Below are 13,103 nucleotides of genomic sequence, written 5' to 3'. Positions count from 1 at the left end.
CTGAACCCCTAATAACCCCAATAAGCAGGTTAGCGTCTTACATGGCTGCAATACAAGGCTGCTATTGGGAAATGTGAAGCACACTGTAAAGCGCTTTGGGAAGTCATTGACTTGAAAAGCGCTATATAAATGCAGATCATTTCATTTAATATCAAAACCAAGACCAAAGAACCAAATACACAAGTGGTCACAAAGTGACTAACAAAATACCAGAATGAGAAACAAAAACCAAACCTGGAACTGGAAAATGCAAGGAGTAAAGAAACAAAGAAACCGGAAACAAACAGAAACTAACCTGACATGGAGGTGAAAATGAAATTGGCAGTGAACCAACCAAGTATGGTGTCTAAATATTCATATTTAAATGGCTATGATAATTAGGCACAGGTGTGTGGAGATTGGACACACCTGTGCCCAGTTTCAAAGCCAGTTGGGGCCCTCTGGTGGTAGGAGGCTTATTAGACCCTAACAAAGTGCCTCATGAAATACAACTGTCACAGACCAGAAACCGAGACGGAACCCAATTGCGTTCGTTTACTCAGCTTTATTTAGAAGGAGGAAAGGGCTTGCACCCACAATCCGGTGATCTTCTGTCACGAGTAGCAGATCGCTTGGAATGCGGAAGTGGCACTTCCGTGTCGAGCGAAGGCAGTGTAGAGAGCGAGGAAAATACAGGCCGATGGCTAGGACGGACGAGCAACAACGTAAAACGGGTTCAGAAAAGAGCTCGCCACCGAGAATCAGACGGGAAACAGGGCAGGATTGAGTCAGGAGTCAAAAAGGGCTTGCCTAGCGTGTAGCTGAGGTTCGCGGACGAACTGACAATTGTTGACAGGAACGCAGAGTTTAAAAAGAGGTCAGCAGCCAATCAGCGTCCGTGGCTGTTGGCGCCAACGGAGCAGACTCAGGTGCCCCGCACCAGTAATCATGACAACCACTCGCCGGTAGAACCCTGAAGACTCTGCAGAGAGTAGCTGATATTTTCTGGGTTGTGTTGATGACTCTCTGCATTGCATCCAGCCGTGATGCCGTATGCTCTCCACTGTAGCTGTGTGGGACACCAGAAGCTTCTGTTGTTGTGAATAAGAGATTTCTGGGTTATAAACATCTGAGGCAGGTCGAGTATTTGTTGAGTTGCAACCATGACCACATGCACTTACTTTCCTTTTTGGCCGCGTCGGCAAATAGCAAACTCAATTGCCTATAAAACATGCGTGCATGGTTCTTGCGGCCTCACTAGTGACAGTTCTCCTTCAAACCATCCTCAAGTCACACCGCTAGCTCGCATTTATCATCCACACTTCAATTGACAAAGTAGCCGAGCATCGTTCCCGGTATGTGACTTCAAACGGGCATAAATATTTTATTTATTTTTGTATACCTCAGAGGGACGGTTTATGTTTTTGGCAGAAGCTGAGCTCATGTGTAATAATCAGATAAGCCAGATAGATGTTTTATTGATTGGAGCGTTGTTTCTATATTGCATCAATGAGTTACATCATCCTTTTTCTAGAAATGCAATCTGGATAGAGTGGGACGCCATTGTTTGGTTTGAGAAGATCTGTGAACTCTTTGTCTATGCTAGAATGCAATCACTGAAGTACATTATTGGCCATAAACAAAGGAAATTGTGTTGCTTTCATTTGAAAAACACGTACAGAGAACCAGAACCAGAACAGGATCAGGACCCAAACACGTGACGTTACTCAAACAAGCCTTTTATTTTACGGGAAATGGGGAGTCATGCACGTTAGGCAGCAGTCTGGCGTGAAATGATAGGAAGCCAGAGGCCGACGAGATCGAGACCAATTGCCCGAGTTGATATCGGACAGATGGGGTTGATACCGGACAGGACTGGACAGACAGGATAGATGAAACAGGATATCGAAAATAAACAGAACAAAAATAGACGGGAACAAAACTGGAAACCGATATTAAACAGGACAAAATGAACAGGAACAATACCGGACAGGAAATACCAACAGTAACAGGACCGAGTCGAAACCCACGTCTTGCGGGGCAAAAGTTCACACGGACTGACAAACAGAGGGTGAGAACACTGAACTTAAACAGAATAAAGCCAATCCGTCAACAAGCCACAGCTGGCGCCACACGGGCAGGCCATGGCAACCCTGACAACAAATAATAATTTAATTTAAATTTAATAATTTCCTTTGTATTGTCATTCTTTGTAACAATGTACACAGAATACACCTGACCCGTTGTAGCGAGCCGATGCAGCCGCAGCCAACAGAGGGCGCCGCCATTTTACCAATGTTATAAGTCTTAGGTATATTAAATGCCTAATTGGACGATTGGAAAAATAAAGCTGGAATATTTTTTTCTTTTCTTTATTTGCACTCACATTTTAAAATTCAACGATAAAAAAATGTATGTGTACTTCCCTTTTTAAATATAATATATTGAATATATATTATCTAGACTATCATCCATCCATTATCTGCACCGCTTATCCTCAGTAGGGTCACGGGGGTGCTGGAGCCCATCCCAGCTATCTTCGGGCAGTGGGCAGGGGACACCCTGAACTGGTTGCCAGCCAGCTGCAGGGCTAAACTATTATATAAATCCATAATTTACCTGTGTGTGAATGTGGCTTATAGGTTTTGAAATGGCTGAACCAATTTTCATGAAAATTTACACAGTAGTACTTCTGACCTCTGGGAGTGTCTTTAGCCAGGTTTTGTGCCAAGGCAACACCAATAAATGCCAACAGAATTCATAAACATATGCTTTTGTGTACAAGCGTCTTTAAAGCTGCATGCGGTCATACTATTCTTTGGCACTCCCTAGTGGCTCCCTGGCGCTTTTTCAACAAACCACGGCCCTAACAATTCGCTCAAGTACAATGTCCAGCAACACCAAGCCAGGCCTTTATGCTTGCATATAGATCAAGCATTAGATCACCTTATGGTGTTGAATCGTCAAGATGACAAAAATGTGAATAAATATTCCCCATTTTGAACACCGTTCTCTCCATATGTTGTCACTATTCTTGGTTTGTATTATGTGCGAAGAAGCAGGAGACAAGCCAACGATAAAAAAAAAAAGGTACAAAGTAACAAACAAACAAGTGGTGTCCAAACCACTAACCAAGCGAACAAAAGCAAGAAACAATCCTGAAGTAGCAAAGTCAACAACCTAACAACCTTTGCTGTCAGGAAGTCAATACCAAAGAAATAAAACAATAACTGCAGGTGTGATTAGCTAGAGATGTGCGCTCGACAGCCACTCCCGCCATATGGGCTCGCTCTAAGGGGGAAATACTGTGTCAGTGTCATGATTGCCGATGTGACTCAGCTGTGCCAGTTCATTTGGCGCCAACCACCGCAGGTTCTGATTGGCTCCCTGTCACTATTTGAACCTAGTCCTGTCTGTCCCCGGTTGTCAGTCCGTCTGCGAACCTCTGTGTATACAGGGCAAGCCTTTTTGACCCTGACTCACGCCTCTCCCGTTTTTGCTCCCGTTTGTCTCCGGCTACAACCTGTTTTGATCCCGACCACGTCTGCTCTCCTGTCCCAGCTTACGACCCATTTTTGATCCCGACTACGTCTACTCTCCCGTCCTGGCTTACGACTCGTTTCCCACCCCGACCACGCTTTGTTCTCTCAGTCCTGGCTACCGACCAGTTTTTCCGTTCCTGACACTGCCATTGCTCGCTACGGAAAATCCACTTCCGTGTTTGGATCACAATACAAGGGCGAGAGCGACTTGCTTCCCGCGTTTAGCGAATTTCGGATCGTGGGTGCAGCCCCTCCTCTTTCTTTCAATAAAATTTGTGGTGAACGTTACGCGATTGGGTCTCTGGTCCTGACAGTCAGATCTTGACGCAATCCTTTCTAAAAGCAGTTTGGAGTCATCTTTTCCACTTTTTAAAATCAGTATTAGGGAGAAAATTATGATGAGTTTTTGTTGTTTTTACATTCTGTAGGACACAGGCGACCTTTGTGCGTTCCTCCAAGAAAACCTCCGTGTCCACAGCCGCTCCACCACAGAGTCCAGGGACAGAAACCGAGAGCTAGGCGAATGCGCCACCTGCGGTACAAAGTTGAACCAGCTAAAACGTGAGGCAATCAACTTGGCTTTAAACCGGGGTCACCAGTTACCTGGCACCAGAAATGGACACCAAAGACTCGGGGACAGATCTGCCTCACAACCACATAGTCTGAACCGCTGCCCCGCAAGTCCACGGACACCCCGGACTCCTCAGAGAACTCCGCAGACTCTCCGGAGAAGAATAGCCAAGAACCCCAATCAGGATATGGAGCAGGATGGCCTTGCTTTTTATCCTCACCATCAGGTACCCCTAAAAGCTTTTTCCTGAACACTAAATCAGACATCAGCCCTGCATGTTGAACCCCCTTTTTAATGAGTTTAAGAGATAATGTAGGTCTTTATGAGGGAACATCAGTGGAGCGGGGATTTATTAGTCCTACTCCCAGCCTATTTGGATACCACGGCTGTCATAAGTACTCCTGCTAATGGAATGAAATTGGGTCGTGATATAACCTTGTCATAAAAAGCAGCCGGTCGGAAAGCTCTCGTGATCAATAGTCAGGTGGGTCCTATTTAAAAAGGCGGACGGTGCAATATAAATATGTATGATTGTTTGATGGAGGACGTTGGATTCAAGGTCCTTTAAAAAAAAAGAGTTTTATTGAAATTAACACAACTAATCCGATTGACAATGATCGGCATGCACATTTTTGAGAAATTGCAGTGTCTGAAATAAAGTCTCCGACCGGGTGGCCGATAACTTTCCTAAGAAGAAAAAGAAAAGAAAAAAAAAACCCGAACGATTTTTTTTCTAATCAAACGTTTGCTTTATTTCGATTTCCAAATATTTTCTGTTTGGAAATGTCTAAATTTCAGTTTTTTTGTCAATTTGCATACTCAGCTGCCAATCAGAAGCCTGCATCGAATAACTTCGTGCTTCCGGACTTTCCCGATGTCATGATTACTGATGCGAGGCCCCTGAGCCTGCTCCTTTGGCACCAACTGCCTGGGACGCTGATTGCCTACCTGTTACTTTTTATACCCCCATCTTCCTGTCACTGGTTGTCAGTCCGTCTGTGAACCTCAGCTTATGCTAGGCAAGCTTTTCGACCCTGACTCTCTCCTGTTCTGATTCTGTCTGTTTCCCGGCTCCGACCCCTTTTCTAATCTCGACTACGATTTTGCTCCCCCGTCCCATTTTTTTCCCGCTGTCAACACCGCCATCACTCGCCACGGAAATACCACTTCCCCGTCTGAGCAACGTGCTCCCAGCAAACAGCGATCTACGGATCGTGTTTACTATCCTTTCCCTTCTTCCCATTAAAACCAAGAGAAACACACGCAAGTGGGTCCTGTCTCCGTTCTGGTCCTGACACCCTCCCTTATAAGGTCGTGCATTTGCATATCATTTTCCAAAGTAGGCGCACGGAGAACACAAGAAAAACTGAGAAGTGGTTTGGAATCAAGCCAAAACCTCAGCCCCAGAAGAAAGATTCAAAAGAAGCTCACAAAATTGATGACGCGACTTAAAGTAAAAGTACATTAAAAGCATCGTGGAAAGAGGAGTTCACGTGGCTTGTAGCAAACATTGCACGAATGAGGGAGGCAACTTTATGGCTGGGGAGGCAACTTTTCACAGTTGTCTGCCCTGCTGTCCGCTAACTTTTTCTCACGAGTTTCAGACACTGGAAATTTCATTGAGAATAAAATACAGACTGCTCTGCTGACTAGTAGCAGATTGATAACATATTAATATGTCTTTACAATGGAATAATAGTAGAGCAGAGGAGATCTAGAGTGCAGAGATTGGATAGCAGGAAAGAAATTCAGGGCAACTTGGATACTATTGATACTTTTTGGGCCACATACAGAAAAATTGAAAGGTACAGGTGTCAAGAACAGAATGGAGACAGGACCCACTTGCGTGACGTTTTATTAGAAGAAAGAAAAAGTTTGTACCCACGATCCAGTGAGCAGGTCGCTCTGAACGCGGAAGAGGGACTTCCGTGGCGAGCGATGGTGGTGTCAGGAACGGAAAAAACGGGTCAGTAGCTTGGACAAGAGAGCAAAAAAACGTGGTCAGGATAAAAAAACGGGTCGAAGCCGGGGAACGGACTGGAGCAAAAACAGGTGGGAGTCAGGTTCGAAAAGAGCTTGCCATGAGTAAACCGGGGTTCACAGACGGACTGTTAAACGGGGACCGACAGGAGGGGGTTTAAATAGGGACAGGGAGCCAATCAGAGTCCAAGGCAGTTGGCGCCAAAGGAGCTGGCACAGGTGATTCACATCAGTAATCATGACAACAGGAGCTGATCTATTTCATCTTTTTTTCATAAGAAAAACCTATTTAGCTTAGTTGAGAATTGTATTTAAAAAACATTAGGATTATTTTAAATTTATCATGAACTTGCGACCAAAAACGAACATTAAATATGAAAGGAACCCTACAGCTACATCGAGTATTGCCTTTTCCTTCATCAGTCCTCGTCACCTTTGGAGGGCTACGTCTTACATGAACCTCTCAACCTTTGTCTGAGGGGAGTAATTATGTTTTCTTATTGTCATGATTACTGATGTGACTCAGCTGTGCCCGCTCATTTGGCGCCAACCGCCGCGGGTTCTGTTTGGCTTCCTGTAAGTATTTGAACCCAGTCCTGTCTGTCCCCTTTTGTCAGTCCGTCTGCGAACCTCAGTGAACACTAGGCAAGCCTTTTTCGACCCTGACTCCCACCTGTCCTACTCTCCTGTTCTGGCTTACCCAGTCCCGGCTACCGACCCGTTTTTTCCGTCCCTGATCATTTTTATTACACGATGCAGAGTGCTATAGATTTTAGGCGGGCCGGTAAATCTTTGGATTTTAACATCAGATTTCCCCCCCCCGGCAGGCTTCGGACAACGCAGTGTTAAGATGTACGGATATTGTGCCCAGCAGCTCCAGGATGCCTCACCTCTCCAGGGTGGTGGCCATCGCCAACACTGCTGCCATGTCTTTTTTGGCAAGGTAAAAATTTGATTACAATTGACCCCTGGGATACGACATGAATCTGTTCTGAGGTGGGGATCACAAAGTAGAGCCGGGGATAGAAACCTACAGACAAAAGAATGAAGATAACACAATTTTTTTGTATTATTTATGATATACTTGTGTACCTTTGGTGTGACGTGACTTAAGCTGTTCAAACGGAGTAGCAGGTCGATACAGGGGGGGGAACACGGCAGATGGAAAATAGAACTGACTTTAAAACCACCCATTGCGACGATTGTCATGCCTTTAGAAGGTTTCCGTGGTTGAATCGTCTCCTTATTTTTAATAACAGTCCCGATCATCGATCGGTTACGGGCATGCAACTTAGCAAGGGTAGTGATTCGTGTGCCCTCTTCTCACTTCTTTACTTGTCCCAATGGGCAGCGTGTAACTTAAAATGCAATCCTCTCTTTACTCTTGATAGGGCGGCAGAGAAGCTCAACCTGACGTCGAGGAGGAAAGGCCAAGCTTCCGACTCGGCTCCGGCTCATCTCTCCAACAGCTTCAGGGATCTGATCCAAAAAAATCCTCCACCTGTTCCTTCCTGCCTGCTCCAAGCTGCCATCAGAAGCAAAGACTCACCTAATGTCGACAAGGTCATTTTTTTCCAGTCTTATCTAGTGACAAGAACCATCACATTAGTTTCTTTGATTTCAAATCTATGACTTGATGACTGATTGTTGGTTGTAAAACGTGATCATGCCCGAGGGCTTAATCAGTGAGCATCGTTTGGCTCCGCCTACTCAGCAGCTGACCGGTATATGTGGCCAAAACGATCTCTATTTTTGGTTCTTATTCTTGGCATCAGATTCTCCTTTCATAGGGTTCAGTAGGTTGCATTTTTTACAGTCCAATTTGTACAGTACAGTCCTTTTTAAATGGGGAATTAGGGCACTTAATGACTTTTGACAGTAATAGATTGAAATTGCAGCTGCACTTACTCAGCAGTAGATGGCACTGGAAAACTCATTGCCTGAACTTCTCCACAGCAAAGTGCACAATTTAAAGAAGATTTACACTTTTTATAATTATAGCAGAATATTGGTGAAAAATATCTATTTTTCTTAACCTGCCATAACACAAAAGTCATATAAAAGCACCGTGATCCTGCCACCTGCAGGACTGGGGATGATTTGTTGTTCTTGCCATTTCACATTTTTTCCTGAATAATTGAGTCAAAAATATTTGAGACCTTTTTAACCGATAAACCTTTTTATTCCTCAAAGCGAGATTTAGAGGGCTTGTGACTCCCTGTCTTTTTAACAGTAATAGATTCAAATTGTAATTGCACATCCTCAGCTGTAGATGGCGCCGTCCCTCTGGTTGCTAGAGAGTATTTTCTACCCTGGAGAAGTGCCCTTTTAAAAGAAAAGAAAAAAAACACAAAAACATTTTTCATTTTTTTTATTTTTTTCTGAAGTCGCAATAAAAAAAAGGTAAAATAAAAGCACTGTGTTACTGCCGCCTACAGGACTGGAGGTAAATTGTTGCCCTTGTCACTTCACTTTTTTCCGAGAATATTTCAGTTGAATGTATTTAGGATTTTTTTCAAACCTACAGTCCCGTTTAAAGCTAGATTGAAGGGATTTGTTATACAGTTTTTTAAAACAGTAATACATTGAATGTGTAGTTGCACATTCTCACCAGTATATGGCTGTGTTACTTTCATTGCTAAAGAGTATTGTTTCCTCTGCAAATTTTTCAGGGGAAAATATTATTTTTTTCTGAAGATGCCATAACAAAAGGGTAAAATAAAAAACAGTGTTACTGCCACTTACAGGACTGGAGGTAAATTGTTGCCTTTGCCACATCACTTTTTTTCCCCAAAATATTTTAGTTAAATGTATATACTGTGTTTTTTTTTATATTACAGGGATTTGTAACTCCAGTTGAACGTGTAATTGCACATCCTCACGAGTAGATTGCTTTCAGCACTAGAGAGCATTTCTTCCTCTGCAACATTTTTTGAGGGTGGGGGAAAAATATTTTATTATTTTTGAAGCTGCCATAACAAAAAGGTCAAATTAAACCACCGTATTACTGAAACCTACAGGACTGGATCTGAATAGTTGCTTTTGTCGTCTACAATTATTTTTTTCAATGATTCAGTTATATGTTTTTAAAAATTCTTTTCAACTTTGTCAGAAGTACTTTAAGATATTTTAGGTAAATAGAGACTAACTGGTGTGTTAGTGTGCGCGTGAAAGGGTAAGTGTCACGACCAAGCACACAGGGTAGACCCAATCGCGTAACGTTTTCTCAGTTTTATTGAAAGAAAGAGGAAAGGCAGCGCCCGCGATCGAATGCTCGATAGACACGGGAAGCAAGTCGCCCTCGCAACCAGATTGTGACCTGAATACGGAAGTGGATCTTCTGTAGCGGGCGATGCCGGTGTCAGGGACGGAAAAACAGGTCGATAGCCGGGACAGGTGTAAAGTAGGCTTAAACGTATTTGCTCAAGGTGTGTATTTCTAATCAGTTTGATGTTCCCTTTTGGCGTTTCTTAGTCTCCCTGTCTTTGTTTGAAGGTGTTGGTAACTTTCCAGAGGGAGGGGTGATCTATTATCTTTTGTCTATTGATCTCAATAAAACACAAGGGCAGGCTGGGGGGAAGCCAGAAGGAGCATGGCCAGCGAGACAGTCCTTCTCCGGCTGCAGTTGTAAAAAAACTAAATAAGTCTTTGGCTGAATTTCCTTGTACGGTTAACCAATATTTTTTTAGTTCTCCCACACATCAGTGGTCATTTTAGACCCAACAACAGGAGAGCAAAAACGTGGTCGGGGTCAGAAACGGGTCGTAAGCCGGGACGGGAGAGCAGACGTCTTTGGTGACTGGTTTAAAGCGCTTTAGGAATACAGTCCATTTACCTTTTACCATTTAGTAGTGATTTAATTTGTAAATAAATATGATTTTAAAAATAACACAACATAATAATAAATACAGACAATTTCATTTTTTCTGCATTACACAAATACATGTTTGGTTGACGTATTTTTAGGTTGCTAAGAACAAGAAAAATGCATGGAGACAAATAGCAGTCGTGGTCCATTTTTACAAGCGCCATTCCAAACCGCAAACGTTACCAGCCATATCGAATTGTAAAGACATCACGGTCAATTTGGGGGGGATCCTGTATCAGTCCCCCCCCACTCCCTTCTTGGTGAGGCAATATTAAGCGCCTCTAATGCTTCCATCTTTCTCAGCCATCGGGAAAAGTGGGCCCGGATCAATAAGGACGGCCTGCTCGCCCTTGTCTCATAGACTCTCGGCTCGAGTCTAGGATTACAGATAAAGGCTCGGATCTCGTCTTTTGTGCTTCTGCGTGCAAGATTTTCGATAATTGAACTCTCATAAATTTGGTTTGACACCGGCTCGATAAGGTTCGTTGGACGCCGACTGCATATATTATCGCAATTACGAGAAAGGGAGAAAAAAGGAATATTATGCCGGAGCATGGATTCGAAATCATTCGTGATTGATGATGTCATTTGGGCATGATGCCAACTCAATGTCCTAGTTCAGTCGTCGGGTTTGCAGGCAAAAATTTTTGTTCTTTTCCAATTTAAATGATTCCGAATAAAAGATATTTAGTCACGTGTTTACTTCACTTTTTTAATTTATCTACAATCGATCGTGTCCCCTCGTCACGTACCAAGCTAGTTTTACTATTTTTTATTACAGCTACAGCTGGATTGAAAACAAGCACCAAGCATTTTCCGCATTCTTCTTATACTCTGCGTCTGATCAGATTCGCTCCACATAAATCACGTAACTGCATTGACTGGGTAGGGAGGATATGATGATTTCCTTTGCTGTGTTGATGACTCTCAGGTTAGACACTCGTTGTCATATAATACAATAGTTATGATTGTATTTAAACATTTTTTGAAATAAACACTTGATAAAAATGTCTAGGTACTTTAAAGGGAAAATGTGTATTATTTAGCGCCTACTAGTGGTAAAAAATAGTTCATTTAAAAAAAAAAAACAATATTGATTTCAATAATCCATTTCAAACAACTCGGAGTTAGAAATTTGATTTATTTTACATAACAACAGCCTGACCTAGAAGGGGCTGACATAATTGTTGGCCATCTTGCTGCTTCGGGTACCCGAAAAACCAAAAAGCTTTTAATTCCACGACACAATACATCCACAGCTAGTGGTCAGATAATACACACTATTCCTTTAAACCAAGTTAGACGAACTCTTGACGAGACACTTGTCATAATAACTGGTGGAAATCACCTGTGCCCGCTCATTTGGCGCCAACCGCCGTGGGTTCTTATTGGCTCCCTGGCACAATTTGAACCCAGTCCTGTCAGTCTTCTGTTGTCAGTCTGTCTACGAACCTCAGTGTATACTAGGCAAGCCTTTTTTCGACCCAGACTCCCACCTGTCCCGTTTTTGCTCCCGTCTGTCTCCCGCTACGACCTGTTTTGATCCTGACTATGTCTACTCTCCCGTTCTGGCTTACGACTCGTTTCCGAACCCCGACCACGCCTTGTTCTCCCAGTCCCAACTACCAACCAGTTTTTCCATCCCTGACACCGCCATCGCTCTCTACGGAAGTTCTACTTCCGTGTTCGGATCACAATCCGAGTACGAGAGCAACTTTCTTCCCGCGTCCAGTGAGCATCGGATCGCGGGCTGCCCTTCCTCTTGCTTTCAATAAAATTGTGAGAAAACGTTACGCGTTTGGGTCTACCCTGTGTGCTGGTCTTGACAACACTGTCATATTTTGTCATATCTGTAGATGACATGACTTTTATTCAGATCGCCATAAGGAATACTGCAATTATATCGCCCCTGTCATTTGGAATTGTATTTCATTCGGATTCAGCATTTTTAATTGAGTTGTTCACATGTAGCTTTTTGTTTCCGTTTAGCATTTCAGATTCATTATAATCGGAAGAATCGTCTCAAATGCTAGTGAGAACATCTCTACCGTTCAATTCCCGTGTCGTACGTGACACGTTTTATCGGCCGAGCGATCGCCCGATCTTGTGAGGCGCGTTAAGCGACTGACACTCAGGAGCAAACCAAATTTAAGACCTTCCCGTAAACCGCTGCGTTAAGTAATTAAGGTCATGACATGTCGAAAACTCACTCACTGTGTGTAGCCGCAGCAATCCCACTTAGAAAACATCGCAAATATCTGATTTTTATTTACATATTTTTCCAGGTCAAGGTCGTATTACGGATAAACCCAACAGCAAACGAGTGCCAGCCTCCGGTTCTGCACGTCGACCCAAGCAAGAGTCGAGCTATTTTACTAGAACCGATGAGCCACAGTCCACAGCGCTCCAAGAGAAGCTCCAGCAGGGACGGTAAAGATCTTCTGAAGGCCTTCCATTACGACGCCGTCTATCCTCAAGACTCTGCTCAGGTTTGCCAGAGAAGATTTTTAAAATTAATGTGTTTATTTGTCAACAAAAAAATCAACACTCAACACAGCACGTTGATCCCGTAAAGAAAAGGCGAAAGCTTTGTTGTTATTATTTATATATATTTTTTTAATACTTTTTCATGTTCTGCTGTAATCTGCACATGGAATTTCCAATCCAACAAAATTTTCTGTACAAAATGTAAAGAAACAACATTCAAGATGATATTTTAACCGTCTACAGACGAGGCATTATTATTCAGTTCATCAGGAGTGTCTGAAATAACGTCTGCCCGGACGCCCGGGGCGTGCACCTTTTACGTCGGGCATACAACTTCCTGAACATCTCCGCCCGGGTGGCCGACAACTTATTCAAGAAAGAAAAAAAAATTTCAAATCAAACGTTTGCTTCATCTTTATTCTGATTTAGAAATCTTCGTTTTGGTTCTTTTGGCAATTTGCATACTCGGCAGCTGATCAGAAGCCTGCATCGAATAACTCCGTGCTTCCGGACTTTCCCGAACGTTATAAGGTTGTGCATTTGCAAATCATTTTCCAAAGTAGACGCACAGAGAACACAAGAAAAATGGATAAGTGGTTAGGAATCAAGCCAAAACCTCAGCCCCAAAAGAAAGATTCAAAAGAAGCTCACAAAATTGATGACGCGACTTAAAGTA

At 43.2% G+C, this 13,103-nt stretch overlaps 1 protein-coding gene across 1 annotated transcript in view; it reads left to right on the top strand.

The window, feature by feature from the left end:
• Positions 1–13,103, top strand: part of kif26bb (kinesin family member 26Bb) — a 33,126-nt gene that overhangs the window by 2,841 nt on the left and 17,182 nt on the right. Inside the window, exons 3-6 of the mRNA XM_088325475.1 lie at positions 3,950–4,318; positions 6,900–7,015; positions 7,464–7,635; positions 12,226–12,429. Of these exons, the coding sequence (XP_088181601.1) occupies positions 3,950–4,318; positions 6,900–7,015; positions 7,464–7,635; positions 12,226–12,429 (861 nt within the window). The remainder of the gene's footprint in view (positions 1–3,949; positions 4,319–6,899; positions 7,016–7,463; positions 7,636–12,225; positions 12,430–13,103) is intronic.

The sequence above is a fragment of the Urocampus carinirostris genome, chromosome 20 (genome assembly GCF_059441175.1).
Source record: "Urocampus carinirostris isolate Australia breed hairy pipefish chromosome 20, RoL_Ucar_1.0, whole genome shotgun sequence".
In the NCBI taxonomy this organism is placed as follows: domain Eukaryota; kingdom Metazoa; phylum Chordata; class Actinopteri; order Syngnathiformes; family Syngnathidae; genus Urocampus; species Urocampus carinirostris.
This window is presented reverse-complemented; position numbering and strand designations above follow the sequence as displayed.